Genomic DNA, 14771 nt, shown 5'->3' with positions numbered 1-14771 from the left:
TTAAGTCTATCGATTTTTAAAAAGGCAAGGTTTTGTTCTCTTTACTCTCTGCTTGCTTGATTTCTCTCTATCTTTCAATTGTTTACAAACTCTTGGGGGATAGGTGGGAAAGAGGATGCTATATGGTCAGCTTAAAACATGGCACGTATATAACATATAAAGTAAGAGAATGTAAAAAATGAGTATTTACATGTATATACATGTATAACTGAATCAGGGCTTCCAAGGTGGCACTGGTGTAAAGAACCTGCATGACAATGCAGGAGACATAAGAGACGTGGGTTTGATCCCCGGGTAAGGAAGATCCCCTAGAGAAGGGCATGGCAACCCACTCCAGTGTTCTTGCCTGGAGAATCCCATGGACAGAGGAGCCTGGTGGGCTACAGTCCACAGGGTCTCAAAGAGTTGGACACGACTGAAGCAACTGAGCATGCATAACTGTATCACTTTGCCATACACCTGAAACTAACACAGCATTGTAAATCAACTACATATCAGTAGAATTTTAAAAAAATTTTAAATTAACATCAAATATTCTTTGGGGTGCATTTCCAATAAAATTTTGCTTCTATGATTCTTTAAAAAAAATATACTATTATATTGGCTATATACCCAATATAACATGATAAGTTTGTAGCGCTCTTTAAAAACTACCTGATATCCTAGACAAATACATGAGCAAAGAGTGTGGCAATTATATTTATCATTTTAAATATGATAATTGAAAGACCAAAGGCATTTTAAAAATAAAGCTATCATTTTAAGTCTTCAAAATCATATATTTTTTTGAAAGCCATTTAAGAAGCCAGGAAGTTCTTTACTTTCCACAAAAGGAAGTCCTCTACAAAAACACTGTTTGGTGTTCTAGAGCATTCTTACCCTCAGCAGGAAATTTAACCTGGATAAGGATTCTAAGAAGATGTCAGCTCCTTTGTTTGAAAACTCATACCTCCCAGCAATGAAGAGGAACAATGTTTTTTCAAGATCAAAGTCCAGATGACTAAAACAAAACAAAACAGTTTCCAGTGAAAGAGAGCAACAGCAACAAAATGTACACATGAGTTCTGTTAAAGTACAAAGGGGACTGGGAAAGATAAACATTTACTTTAACAACCCTGTTTTCTCTATACCCCAGATCCCTAACATCACAAGATAATTTTTTTTTTTAATAAAGAAAAGCATACCCATAGAAATGACCTCGAACAAACTCTTGGATCCTGGCCTTGTACATAGCATGGAGATTTTGAAACTCATGTACAGCTGAAAATTTCTTAACATTCAAGCCATTTGGAGTAACTACATCTGGAAAAGCAAAGTAAAATCCTCATGGAAAAATCTCTTTTGAGAGAGGGTAGCATTGCAAAAACAACAGTATTTTGCTAGAGAAGACTTTGAGAGTCCCTTGGGCAGCAAGGAAACCAAACCAATCAATCCTAAAGGAAATCAGCCCTGAATATTAATGGGAAGGACAGATGCTGAAGCTGGAGCTCCAATACCTTGGCCACCTGATGCGAAGAGCCCACTCATTGGAAAAGACCCTGATGCTGGGAAAGATTGAAGACAGGAAGAGAAGGAGGAGACAGAGGATGAGATGGTTGAATGGCATCACCGACTCGATGGACATGAGTTTATGTAAGCTTCCGGAGCTGGTGATGGACAGGAAGCCTAAAGTGCTGCAGTCCATGGGGTCACAAAGAGTTGGACACGACTCAGCTACTGAACAACAACAACAACAACAAGTTAGGTGTCTATTAGCATTTCTAGTTTCTGACTATCATAGAATTGGAAGTTTATAAAAATCCATAATGAATTGCTGACATAGAAAATCAGGAGGATCTGACTGAAATAGCATTGAGTAATGGGTATTATGTAATAGACCAATAGCAAAAATAGTCATTGTCAAGAGTTTTCAGCTACCGATCACTTACTATGCATTAGGTACTGCTCTAAATGCCTTGTAATGTAACTCACTTAATCCCTGCAACAACCAGTGGAGCAAGGTGATATTTCAGAGGCAGAAACTGAGACACAGAGTTGTTCCAGAATCTGTTCCAGAACACATGGATAGAGTCCAGGCTGTCTGTCTCCACCTGTTTTACCCTTAACTGTGCTGTGTGCTAAACTAACTCTTTTTTTGTTTTAATTTTTATTGGCGTTAAGTGGCTTTACAGTGTTAATAGTTTCTACTGTATGGCAAAGTGAATCAGCTATATGTGTATACATATATCACCTGTTTTTTGGATTTCTTTCCCATTTAGATCACCACATAGCACTGAGTTCATGTGATATACAGTAGGTTCTCATTAGTTATCTATTGTATACGTGCATTTGCGCTAAATCACTTCAGTCATGTCCAGCTCTTTGCTACCCAGTGGACACTAGCCCATCAGGCTCCTCTGTCCATGGGATTCTCTAGGCAAGAATACTGGAGTGGTTTTCCATGCCCTCCTCCAGGGCATCTTCCTGACCCAGGGATCAAATCCAGGTCTCTAATGTTTCCTGCACTGACCAGTGGGTTCTTTACCACTAGGGCTACCTGGGAAGTCCATCTATTTTATACACAGTAGCATAAATATGTCAATCCCAATCTCTCAATTCATCCCATCCTCTCCTTTCCCCCTTGGTATTCATACATTTGTTCTCTATGTCTGTCTCTCTATTTCTCTTTCATAAATAAAATTATCTATACCAATTTGTTTAGACTCCGCATATGTGTGTAAATATATGGTATTTATTTTTCTCTTTCTGACTTACTTCACTCCATATGACAGCCTCTAAGTCCGTCCATGTTAAACTACCTCTTGTCATTTTATTTTAGTCAAATGTGTGAAGAGTGTTCTGTCCATAGGAACATTGGGAAAGTAGCCCTTTATTCCAACACACAACTGATTCTTTCTGCCTAGAAGATTTTGTTGCTTGGGTAGGGGGACATTTTTGATTTTTCAGAATATTGGTCTATGTCAAGAAAGATAAAGACTGCTCAGAATACATGATGGAAATCACCTACTGAGTTGAATTCATGGGTTATTGTATTTAGAAGCAGTAAAAACAACAGAAATTAAAAAAATTAGCACATCCCAATACAGATTTTTCAAAGGAGATCTGAGCTAAAATTATAAGAATGTAATCATTTTGAAGGATATTTTATAGTAAACAGGATATTCCTTTGAAATGGCTCCATAAAAATCAATCCAGGCTTCTTGGTCATTTCTTGTGAAAAATTAAAAAAGAACTTGTGTTTTTATAATTTTTATTTTTTACTAATTAATTGGGCATTTGCTACATTCATTTCCATATCTTGCCACAGCAGAGTTAATTTTAGGTTACCAAGGTTTCCAATGAAAGCCCTAGTGCGAATAATCCCTAGATGAGCCGTGTGGTGTGATCAGAATGGCAGACAACCCCTTCTTACAATATATCTCTTTCTATAAGTTCTATCCCTGGTAGCTCAGCTGGTAAAGAATCCATCTGCTACAAAGGAGACCCTGGTTCGATTCTTTGGTAGGGAAGATCTCTTGGAGAAGGGATAGTCTACCCACTCCAGTATTTTTGGGCTTCCCTGGTGGTTCAGATGATAAAGAATTCCCCTACAATGCAGGAGACCTGGTTTCAATCCCGGGGTTGGGAAGATCCCCAGGAGAAGGAAACGGCTGCCCACTCCAGTATTCTTGCCTGGAGAATCCCATGGACAGAGGAGCCAGGTGGGCCAGAGTCACAAAAAGATAGACATGACTGAGCAACTTTCACTTTCACTACTGTAGTTGATGAATATTCATTCATGGTATCTAACACTCCAGGAAAAAGAGACAAAGAGAGAAACGTTTTTATTAGTAGTAGAGATTTGTCTATCTCCATGGGCTTCCGTGGTGGCTCAGATGGTAAAGAATCTGCCTGAAATGCAGGAAACCCGGGTTCAGACCCTGGGTGGGGAAGATCCCCTTGAGAAAGGAACGGCTACTCCCTCCAGTATGCTTGCCTGGAGAATTCCATGGACAGAAGAGCCTGGTGCACTATAGTCTATGGGGTCACAAAGAGTCAGACACGACTTAGCTACCTAGCACTCATGCATATATTGATATATAATAAATATTTTAAAATATATGTTAAAGATAAAATAAAATCTCTTGATTGGCTTTTGGAGCAGGCAACATTTTAGATTGCAAGCAGCTTAAAGCTTGGAGCTCACAGAATTGTTGTAACAGTCTAAGAAAGTAACTTTTTTTTTAACCACTTAAAATTGATTTTATTCATGTGTCACCTGTGGTGCTATGCATTCACAGAAATTTTCACATTTAATTTTCTAAATAACCTCTGAGGTAAGTATTATTATTTTCTATCAAAGTGAGATGTGAGTGTGAGCGCTCAGTCGCTCAGTCGTGTCCAATTCTTTGCGGTCCCATGAACTGCAGCCCATCAGGCTCCTCTGTCCATGGGATTTCCTAGGCAATAATACTGGAGTGGGTAGCCATGTCCTTCTTCAGGGGATCTTCCCAACCCAAGGATAAAACCCTTGTCTCCTGTGTCTTCTGTATTGGCAGGTGGATTCTTTACCACTAGCGCCACCTGGGAAGCCCCAAATGAGATATCTGCTGCTGCTGCTGCTGCTAAGTCGCTTCAGTCGTGTCCGACTGGAGTGGGTTGCCATTTCCTTCTCCAGTGCATGAACAGGAAAAGTGAAAGTGAAGTCGCTCAGTCGTGTCTGACTCTTAGCGACCCCATGGACTACAGCCTACCAGGCTCCTCCGTCCATGGGATTTTCCAGGCAAGAGTACTGGAGTGGGGTGCCATTGATATCAGGGACTCATTATTTCATATTTCTTTTTCTCCCTCTTGGATGCAAAGGCATCCCCATATAGATGAAACTTTGAGACTCATCTGGTGTTCCCTCAAATTCCACTCATCAAAGAGGACTTCTCTGAAACCCTATATAAAGGGAAAAAAATACGAAAGCAAAATATGCCCGTCACCTTCACTCCCTTACCTGTTTTACTTTTCTTCATGGCACTTATTACCCCAAACATGAAAAAGAAAGTGAAAGTCACGTCCAACACTGTGACCCCACAGGTATAGTCCATGGAATTCTCTAGGCCCGAACACTGGAGTGGGCAGCCTTTCCTTTCTCCAGGGGATCTTCCCAACCCAGGGATCAATCCCAGGTCTCCCACATTGCAGGCGAATTCTTTACCAGCTGAGCCACAAAGGTAGCCCATGAATACTGGAGTGGGTAGCCTATCCCTTCTCCAGCAGATCTTCCTGACCCAGGAATCAAACTGGGGTCTCCTTCATTGCAGGCAGATTCTTTACCAACTGAGCTATCAGGGAACCCCTACCCCAAGCATATCATATGTTTATTTGAATATCTAGTTTACTGCCTACTTACTCCTTTCAGAATGTAACCTCTATGAAAGTAGACATGTGTTTTTAGCCTCTTACTCTTTCATATTGCTTGAAGCAGGGTTTAATAATTAATTGTTGGACTCATAATAATTTACATATGACATTACTGACATGTGGCTCCATACTTGCAATTCTAGAGTCTTCATACAGTTGGAAAGTCTAATTGCTCAGAAATTCTGAACCAAAGATGAGTTATGATTCCTTGGGCATCTAAAATAGCATTATTGAAACAACAAGATCCTACTGTGTAGCACAGAGAACTATATTCAATATTCTGTGATAAACCATAATGGAACAGAATATGAAAAAGAATGTATATATGTATAACCGAATAACTTTGCTGAACAATGGAAATTAACACAGCATTGAAAATGAACTATACTTCAATAGAATAAATTAATAAGAGAAATAACATGTCTAGCTGAGCAGCATCCAGATGGCAGCCCTTACAAGCTGTTTGGCTTTGGAATATTCACTTGACCTCTCCATGCCTTGGGTTCCTCATCTATAACAAGGAAAGATAATGATAGTTCTCATCTCATTAGACTACTCTGATGATGAAATGAGATTATGCATGTGGATAAAATACTAGAATGAGTCTGGCACACACCAAGCATTCAATAAAATTTTGTGTTTGATAACTCACTAAAAGTCTGTGGATTTTCTTGAGCCACAAAGCATCAGGGATTTCACAATTTCAATCAGGGCCAGCACGTGATTCCATGACTAGTCAGAAATGTCGTAGATTATGGGGTTTATAGTTCTAGTAGAACCTCAAGGTAAAGCTAGCAGAAATAGAGATGAGAGCTTACAAAAAGCCTAATCCATACAAAATAATTATTGTCATTTTATGAACCCTTACAATGGGCCAGGCATGTATCTGAGTCCTTTCCATGTAGTAACTCCTTTAATCATTGAGACAATTCTAGATAAGAGATGATATCACCCTCATTATACAATCTGGGCAAAGAGGACTTAAGCAATATCCACAGTATCTACAGCTAATAACATATATTCAACACTAAGTCATTCTTGCTACTGAATTCAGACAGTTTGGCAATAAGTCCACAGTTTTCACCACTACCTGCAGCAAACCCCCTAAGAAAATAAGGAGTTAAGAAAACAGTATATAGAGAAAGCGGGATCCAGAATCTGATGATGGAGAATGTCTGCTTTTAAAAGACAGAAGTTAGTAGAGAAACTATTGAGACACTAGAAAAGAATATTTGAGAAACCTCAGAATGTGTAATGTCATGAAAATAAGGAATGATAAAGGTATTTGCCACCTTTAATTGTCAAAGAATGTCAAGGAACATAAAAAAATTACAGAATTGTGGACCTGGTGAATTTTTAAAAAGCAATTTTAGATCAGGTGTTGGAGGTTGGAAGTTAAAGTTGAAGAGGCTCTAAGTGGAAAAACTATGGATTATTTTTGTAAAATACTTGATAGCAGGAGAAAGGATGAGATTATGTAGACATCTAAGAGAGTAGTAGTTTTAAGAGAAATTTTTATTTCAGAATAGGAAAAAACAAAGCATTTTTATAAGCACAGAAAAGGGTACCGATGACAGGAAAAAAAGTAAGATTCAAGAAACAAGTGAGCATATTGATGAAGCAAACTCCTGCAAGAGACACAAGTGTGAGAAGCAAAGTGGATTCAAGAGAACCTTTGGAAAGAAAAAAGAACAGCACAGGATCTTTAGGCTGCTACTATTCAAATTACTTGCTTCCTTTTTAATCATGTAGAACTTTGTAATGCTTTCTCTAGATGTTAAACTGGTATCCAAAAGAAAGACTAGTTAACTAGAGATAAGAAAGACCGCAGGAATTAAGCAAGGAAGATGTATTAATCAGGACTGCTTTGTTGCAAGTAAGAGTAATCTGGGCTTCCCTGGTAGCTCAGCTGGTAAAGAAACCGCCTGCAATGCAGGAGACCCTGGTTCGATTCCTGGCTTGGGAAGATCCCCTGGAAGAGGGCATGTCAACCCCCTCCAGTATTCTTGCCTGGAGAATCCCCATGGACAGAGGAGCCTCGTGGGCTACAGTACATGGGGTCACAAAGAGTCACACATGACTGACTAAGCACAGCACAAGAGAAATCTACTAACACTGGTTTAAGTATTACAAGGAGGAATTATTAATAGGATGCTGGAGTGTCTGATGGCAAAGATGTAGCTGGGCTGCAGGAATTAATTTAAACCATGGTCTAAATCACTGTGGAGAATCTAGAGTTCTCCCAATCTGTTTCTGCTTCTTATTGTACTTCACTATAGTTTATCTTTCTTTGCATCTCATCCAACATAGGAGTGGACACTACCAACAGCTTCCAAGCTTCTATTATATAAGAGTATTCAAACAAGCTCATCTGTTTAAACTCATTATGAAAGCATTCTGATTGGGCCAACTTATATCAGGTATCCACCTCTGGACCAATCAGCTACGGCCAGGTGACAGGGTCATGTTTTACGAACATACCGCTTGGCATTGCAAACTTTAGATGGGTCTGGGGCTAGTTCCCAGAAAAACTTGCAACAAAATCTTGGGAAAAGTAAAACAACAGGTTTCTACCAAACAGGACCAATGAGGCCATGTTCTAAGATGTAGGACTGGGGAAGTCTCACACACATTTCTGATATTTTCCTGACATTCATTTTCTTAAAATAGAAAAGTCAACTCAGCTTGCTTAAACACAGGAAGTCATTATGACAACCCAGTTCAGAATTAGGGTATTTTAAACATAGACTATTCAACAAGCACAGATTGTATACTATTATGTTCCAGATATAGCTTAGTGTTCACCAAAGCTACTGAAAATGAGAATTCAAATATGTATAAAGATTTGAGTAGTGATAGTGCAGTTTTCCTCTTATAATTATTTTATGCATTTTTGTTTAAAACAAAACTATCACAGATTGGTGACAAACTCAGGGATAATAATTACCAGGTTTTCTTTTCAGCATGTGTTCTGCCTCTATTGCTGTAATTTCAGAAACTGTGGTGAAAACATGAGCACAATGGACGGAAGCGCGCTCCATGCAATACCGGTGATAAATCTGCCTTTCCCCAGCCTCTTTGTCTATGTTAAACTGTGAAAACAAAACAAACACACATACATGGACATTTGCTTACACCAATCTTTCTACATCGGCAAAGCAAAAACACATATTTCTCACACTGTTTTTCCTTATAGCTATGTGGAATTTTATGACCACAAAAAGAAATGACAAATTTTTATTAAACCCATCATTGAAACACAAAGCTACTTATGCTTACAAAGAGTGATCTTTACTTTAAGCTGGGGAGATATGCAATCGTATTTGAAGACAGTGTGATATGAACACTGACCTTTTATTGAAAGGATAAAGTTATAATATTGATATATGACTATATATTATGATTTTGTCCCTTAGAAACAACTAATAAAACCTGATGAATATTATTAGTTGTTTTTATTAATTGCTATATTTCCAGTGGTCATGTATGGATGTGAGAGTTGAATGGTGAAGAAAGCTGAGCGCCACAGAATTGATGCTTTTGCACTGTGGTGTTGGAGAAGACTCTTGAGAGTCCCTTGGACTTCAAGGAGATCCAATCAATCCATCCTAAAAGAGATCAATCCTGGGTGTTCATTGGAAGGACTGATGTTGAAGCTGAAACTCCAATACTTTGGCCACCTCATGCGAAGAGTTGACTCATTGGAAAAGACCCTAATGCTGGGTAGGATTGGGGGCAGGAGGAGAAGGGGACGACAGAGGATGAGATGGTTGGATGGCATCACCGACTCAATGGACATGGGTTTGGGTAGACTCCGGGAGTTGGTGATGGACAGAGAAGCCTGGCGTGCTGCAGTTCATGGGGTCACAAAGAGTCGGACACGACTGCGCGACTGAACTGAACTGAACTGATGCTCTTAAGTATTTTGAAGTGAAATGTTTGATGTGCTTGAAATATTCGCTATGCCTCTGTAATAGATCCTCTTTCACAAACATCAAAGTCTGATCTTCCCCAGGGAACACGGTGGTTGAGCTTATCACAGATCACTGGTTTGCCCTTATTAGTCTACTATTAGGAAATCTCCCTGACCTCTTGACCTTTCTGAATTCCTTGGTGACTTTATTTTGAATATACATCTTATATTTACAATTTGACCTTCAGGTTCAATTGACCTTTCTGTAGGCAAGCTCTCTTTAGGACCAGTCACTGTTTTGCAAATGTTAAGTTTTGTCCAGAAGAACTTTCCTGCACTCAAAATGCCTGAGATAGTGGTATAACTTTCTGCTCTCATTATCTGAGTAGTATTAATCATGTATTACAAATAGGCACAAAAATACACTCAGAAAAGTATGCAGTCTGTTGTATAGACTCCTAGAACTTTTTAAACTGGGGGGGGGTGTGTCAATTTTCAACTTCCTAATATTCCTGATAGTGAGACAAAACCCTAAAATGCTAAATTGATTTGACTGGCAATATAGACACCAAGTCTGCAAAAGTCCTGACTGTATGTTACTCAAATGCTTGACCACTATTTTTTTTATTTCAATTTTTTTTACATTCTTTCCTTATTTATTTTTAAAATTTGTTTCATTTTAATTGGAGGATAATTGCTTTACAATGTTATATTGGTCACTTGACCACTACTACTGACAGGATGATATGAAAAACACAGTTACATTCATCTGAACTGATGATAACTGGAAGAAAGAAGTCAAAACTGAATAACTTTAGGTGATAGAATAGGGCAGTCTTCTAAGATAAGCAAACCCAACTGTTAGATCACCAGGGATCTACATTCCTGATTTTGGTGACTCTGTCTTAACTAGACCCCCACAAAACTCCACCTATAACTCATTGCAGAGTTACAGCAGAAATCTGACCTTTGTTCACTTGGAGGATAGAGGGAGTGAGGCTCATAGTACAAGCGGATGCCTAGCATCCCTGTGGGGTACCTGCCACCCAGAGCTGTGTGAGGACCCTGGGGTCCTCACAGCATTTCCCGAGCAGCCCAACCTCAGGGCCGCAGTGGCTGATGTCTTCCAGGCCCCTTTGGATCCTGGGTCTGTTACTTCAAAGTGGACAGACTTCTGGCCTGTTTAACAAAGTTAAACTTTATGAGCTCTCAGTCCCCTCAGGGGAGGCTGCGTCATGAATATTGATTGGTTAAAAGGGCATTTCTGCCATCTGGAGGACAGATGAAAGGTGAAGATCAATACTTCCCATCCTTCAGCTTCAAGAGTCGGAAAGAAAGGTGGCGAGGGTGGAAGAGCTAATTACCTTATCAAGGTGGTTGTAGAAATCAATGTTAGCTGCACAGAGATGCCGCCCAAGCAGTGTGGCGTGGGTGGTAAAGACGGTAGCAATGGGCAGTTTCCGAGCTCGAGAAAGGATCAGGCCAATCCCAGCCTGCCATTCATGGAACTGGACAATGACGTGTCTCCCATCGGCACGGTCCGTCACCTAGGTCAGAAAGGAAGCTTGTAGAAAAGCTGAGGCTGAAGTTTGATCTTGTTCATGGCCCACAGCATAAGAAAAGTTGTTATGCTTGTAAATTTTAGCACAATTAAAAGGAATCTAAATATAAACCATGCAGATTTAGCAACTATAAGGGTTTTCTAGAATTTAGCCTCCTGTTCATAAAGCCCATATATGTTTATGGCTTAATCCTCTTTTTCAATATAGATCAGATTTATTTTTGCATCCACAGAGGGGACTCCTAGAATAAATGTACAGTAGGTACTCAATAAATATTCATTGAATGAATGAATGATTAATAGCAATAAAATTTTTGAAGATTCACTGAGCAGCTGACTTCATGTTTTAAGTCAGTCTTATTTGGACTTTCTGCTACTTAGAGCCAAAAACATTTTAGCTGATATATTATTATATATATCATTATTTTATAATAATATAATTTTATATTATTAATATTATTTTTAATTTAATTTATATATTATTATTTTAGGAATATGGGACTGGGGGAAAAGAGATTAATAACTTGCTTAGAATCAAATAGAAATTTAGTAACACACTGAGGACTCAGATCTAATTCCAGGTCTAACTCTAACACTAGGCAAAGCGCCAATTTCTTAGCCTTAAAGTTACTTTGTTTCACTAAAAATAGAGCAACCATATAATCTAGCAATCCCATTCCTAGGCATATGTCTGGAAAAAATAAAAACTCTAATTTGGAAGGATACATGCACCCCAGTGTTCACAGCAGCACTACTTACAGTAGCCAAGACCTGGAAGCAACCTAAATGCCCATCAGCCAATGAATGGATAAAGACATGGCATATATACAGAATGGAATATTACTCAGTCATAAAAAGAATGAAATACTGTCATTTGCAACAACATGGATACAGTAGAGATTATCATACTAAGTGAAGTAAGTCAGACAGAGATATCATTTATAAGTGAAATTTAAATATAATACACAAATGAATTTATTTACAAAATGGAAACAGACTCACATAGAAACAAACTTAGAGTTACCAAAAGGTAAACAGTGGTGGGTAGGGATAAATTAGGAGTATGGGATTAAGAGATACACAGTACTATATATAAAATAGATAAGCAGTAAAGATTCACAAACTATATTTTTTATCTTGTAATAACCTGCACGCCTTTTATGGCTGTTGGTTTCATCAGAAAGAAGTTATACTGGTAAAGGGGACACACAGCCAATATACAGCTCTGTAATTTGTCCTTAGAACACTGTCCCACTTTGCCAGAGATGCTCTTAATTTTCTGATTTTTAAGCAAGGCATAATCATCTTGAGGTAATGCAAGGAATGTGAAGAAAACCTACTGCCATGTTTTCAGGAATTGAGTACAGACTTGGCTCATTTAACAAAGACTGGTTTCCAATGGAATATTACTCAGTCTACAGGACATTTTTTACATCTACAAGGTATTTCACTGCTGTGGACTTCTTAGCAACTGCTGAGATCACTTCACCCTTTAGTAAATGATTGAAAGATCTAAGAGCCGCTGCAGTCACACTAGCACTCTGGCATGAACAAAATCAAATATTTCAAGCCATTTTCTACTCCCCTGATGCTGCAACTCATGTACATAGTCCATGATGTAGAGTATTTTTTTTGCATATATATGGAATATTACCTATGTAGCAGGAAATATAATTGGGTGTTTTACCCACATTGTTCTAGTTAAACCTGACATGAGGTAAATATTAATAAGCATGATTACCACCATGTTTCAAAGACTGGTATTTAGTTACAGGGCTTCCCTGGTGGCTCAGACTGTAAAGAATCTGCCTGCAATGTGTGAGACCTGGTTAGATCCCTGGGTTGGGAAGATCCCCTGGAGGAGGGCATGGCAACCCACTCCAGTATTCTTGCCTGGAGAATCCCCATTTAATTATAAAAAGGCATTTCTTTGACATGTCAATAAAACAATGAATAATGGTACCATCTCAGAACTAGCTTAAAAACTAGAGAGTCATTGCTGGACACAGAGAACAACTGTGCTTCTCCTCTATCATGGGACTCTATAGTAAACAGTACCTCTTTCAAGAACCAGGCAGTTAATGACCCAAAGATCAGCATATCATTGGCTTCCTGGTCATGATAAGGAATGCCAACATTGCATGCTTCCCAGAGGTCTCCTTTCCACTTGTCCAGGTTCCAAGCAGAATAGCCAATGTCAAAGAGAACCACATAAGGACTCCCTTCTATCAGCCATCTTCCAAAGCGCACCTGCCATAGAAAGGACACACAGCCATGGAGTAACACTAGGCAATGCAGGGGAGGAAAATGTATTTGTACTTAGAAGCTGTGCTTGATAGAAACTGTATTTAGAACTCCAGAGATTACACAAGTCATATAGGAAACAATAGTGATAACACGGAGCATCTCATATTTGAGCCTGAAGAGGAAACGGGCCAGCACCCATTCATCTAGAATCTCCAAGTTCTTGCTTTTCATTAAATTTAGTCATTCAAAAATGAAGTATGTAGATCATGTGATCTTTGATCTTCTGTCTATCATTACCTTCCCATGACCTTGAGCTCATTGTTTTAGGTTGTTTCTCTAGACAAAGGTATATGATTTCTCTTATTCCTCCTATCAAAAAAAAAAGTGACAATAAGTGTGTTTCCCAATATGGTTGCTGCAAGAAGTCTTAACTAACTATGTTGACCAAGGCATATTTCGGGGGTCTCCCAGGTGGTGCTAGTGGTAGAGAACCTACCTACCAATGCAGGAGACATAAAAGGTAGGTTTGATCCCTGGATCAGGAAGATCTCCTGGAGGAGGGCATGGCAACCCACTCGAGTATTCTTAACTGGAGAATCCCATGGACAGAGGAGCCTAGAGGGCTATGGTCCATATGGTTGCACAGTCGGAAACGACTGAAGTGACTTTACGCACACAGGCAAGACACATATTCTCTTTAAGATAGCAGTCTAATTCTATTATATTCTTCAAATTGATTATTTTATTACTAAATATTTTAGCTTGTGCAAGTTTTAATGCAGTATCTATTTCAAATTTTTTCCAGTTGTAACTATATAGTCATTTGTATGTCTAAATTTTAACTTCCCTTTCGGTATCTACTTTTTTATAGTAATTTACTCATGTTTTTTATTTTATGTTTCTTCTCCTATTATGTGCAAGGCAATTCCATAAGTGACTTCCAACCCTTTTTGAAGTTGGCAGAAGCTAAGAGCCTCTCTCATTGGGTATCTAGTCCTCTCTCGTAAACTGAATTTGTCTACATTGCTAACATTGACCTTATGACTCCTCCCAAGGCTGAATTTTCCAGAGCCTGAAGTCCCATTTGATCACCATTCCCTTGCTTGGGGCTCAGGAATTCATGGTGATTTCTTTCTCCCGTTCATGCCTTGGTCAACACTGAAAGATCCTCATTACTTGTCAGTTGCATCCATTGCAATTCAGTATTTATCATGGCATAATTTCCTTTTCAGATTTTGTTTTCCTGAGCTCCAAATAGCCGTTCAATAGATTCTTTTGGGACATTGATTGATTTATGCACTCACTTAACAAGTAGCTACTGGCTGCCTGATATGTGGCATATGATACAGTGAGCTAAGAGCACAGAGAAGTGTTGAAACTACAGAAAATGTAAGCTAGCTTGTCTTGATATACGGTGTATTCTTGCTCATGACAGGAAACATCTTTACATCAGAGATACACTTGGAATCTTGAGAGTTTCATCATGACTTTCATCTCCCTCTTCTTTCACAAGAACTTCAAATGTGAGGGGCTTCCCTCATAGCTCAGTTGGTAAAGAATCTGCCTGCAATGCAGGAGACCCCAGTTCGATTGCTGGGTCGGAAAGATCCTCTGCAGAAGGGATAGGCTACCCACTCCAGTATTCCTGGACTTCCCTTG

The 14771-nt window shown here is 39.0% G+C and overlaps 1 protein-coding gene across 4 annotated transcripts in view; it reads right to left on the bottom strand.

Moving 5' to 3' along the window:
- The window catches only part of GYS2 (glycogen synthase 2), a 76783-nt gene that overhangs the window by 46578 nt on the left and 15434 nt on the right, over positions 1–14771 (bottom strand). For 3 of the 4 annotated variants that reach the window (XM_081592236.1, XM_081592239.1, XM_081592240.1), the window contains 5 exons: positions 12924–13115; positions 10669–10851; positions 8339–8483; positions 1185–1302; positions 880–1000 (listed from right to left, as the gene is read on the bottom strand). In XM_081592236.1, the coding sequence (XP_081448362.1) occupies positions 880–1000; positions 1185–1302; positions 8339–8483; positions 10669–10851; positions 12924–13115 (759 nt within the window). Of the gene's footprint in view, positions 1–879; positions 1001–1184; positions 1303–8338; positions 8484–10668; positions 10852–12882; positions 13116–14771 lie in introns of all 4 variants that reach the window. The other variant, XM_081592238.1, reaches the window with a different exon arrangement.

The sequence above is a fragment of the Giraffa tippelskirchi genome, chromosome 4 (assembly GCF_054371585.1).
Source record: "Giraffa tippelskirchi isolate mGirTip1 chromosome 4, T2T-mGirTip1v1.2.pri, whole genome shotgun sequence".
NCBI lineage: Eukaryota > Metazoa > Chordata > Mammalia > Artiodactyla > Giraffidae > Giraffa > Giraffa tippelskirchi.
Note: the sequence above shows the minus strand (reverse complement) of the source record. Positions and strands in the feature narration are given on the sequence as shown.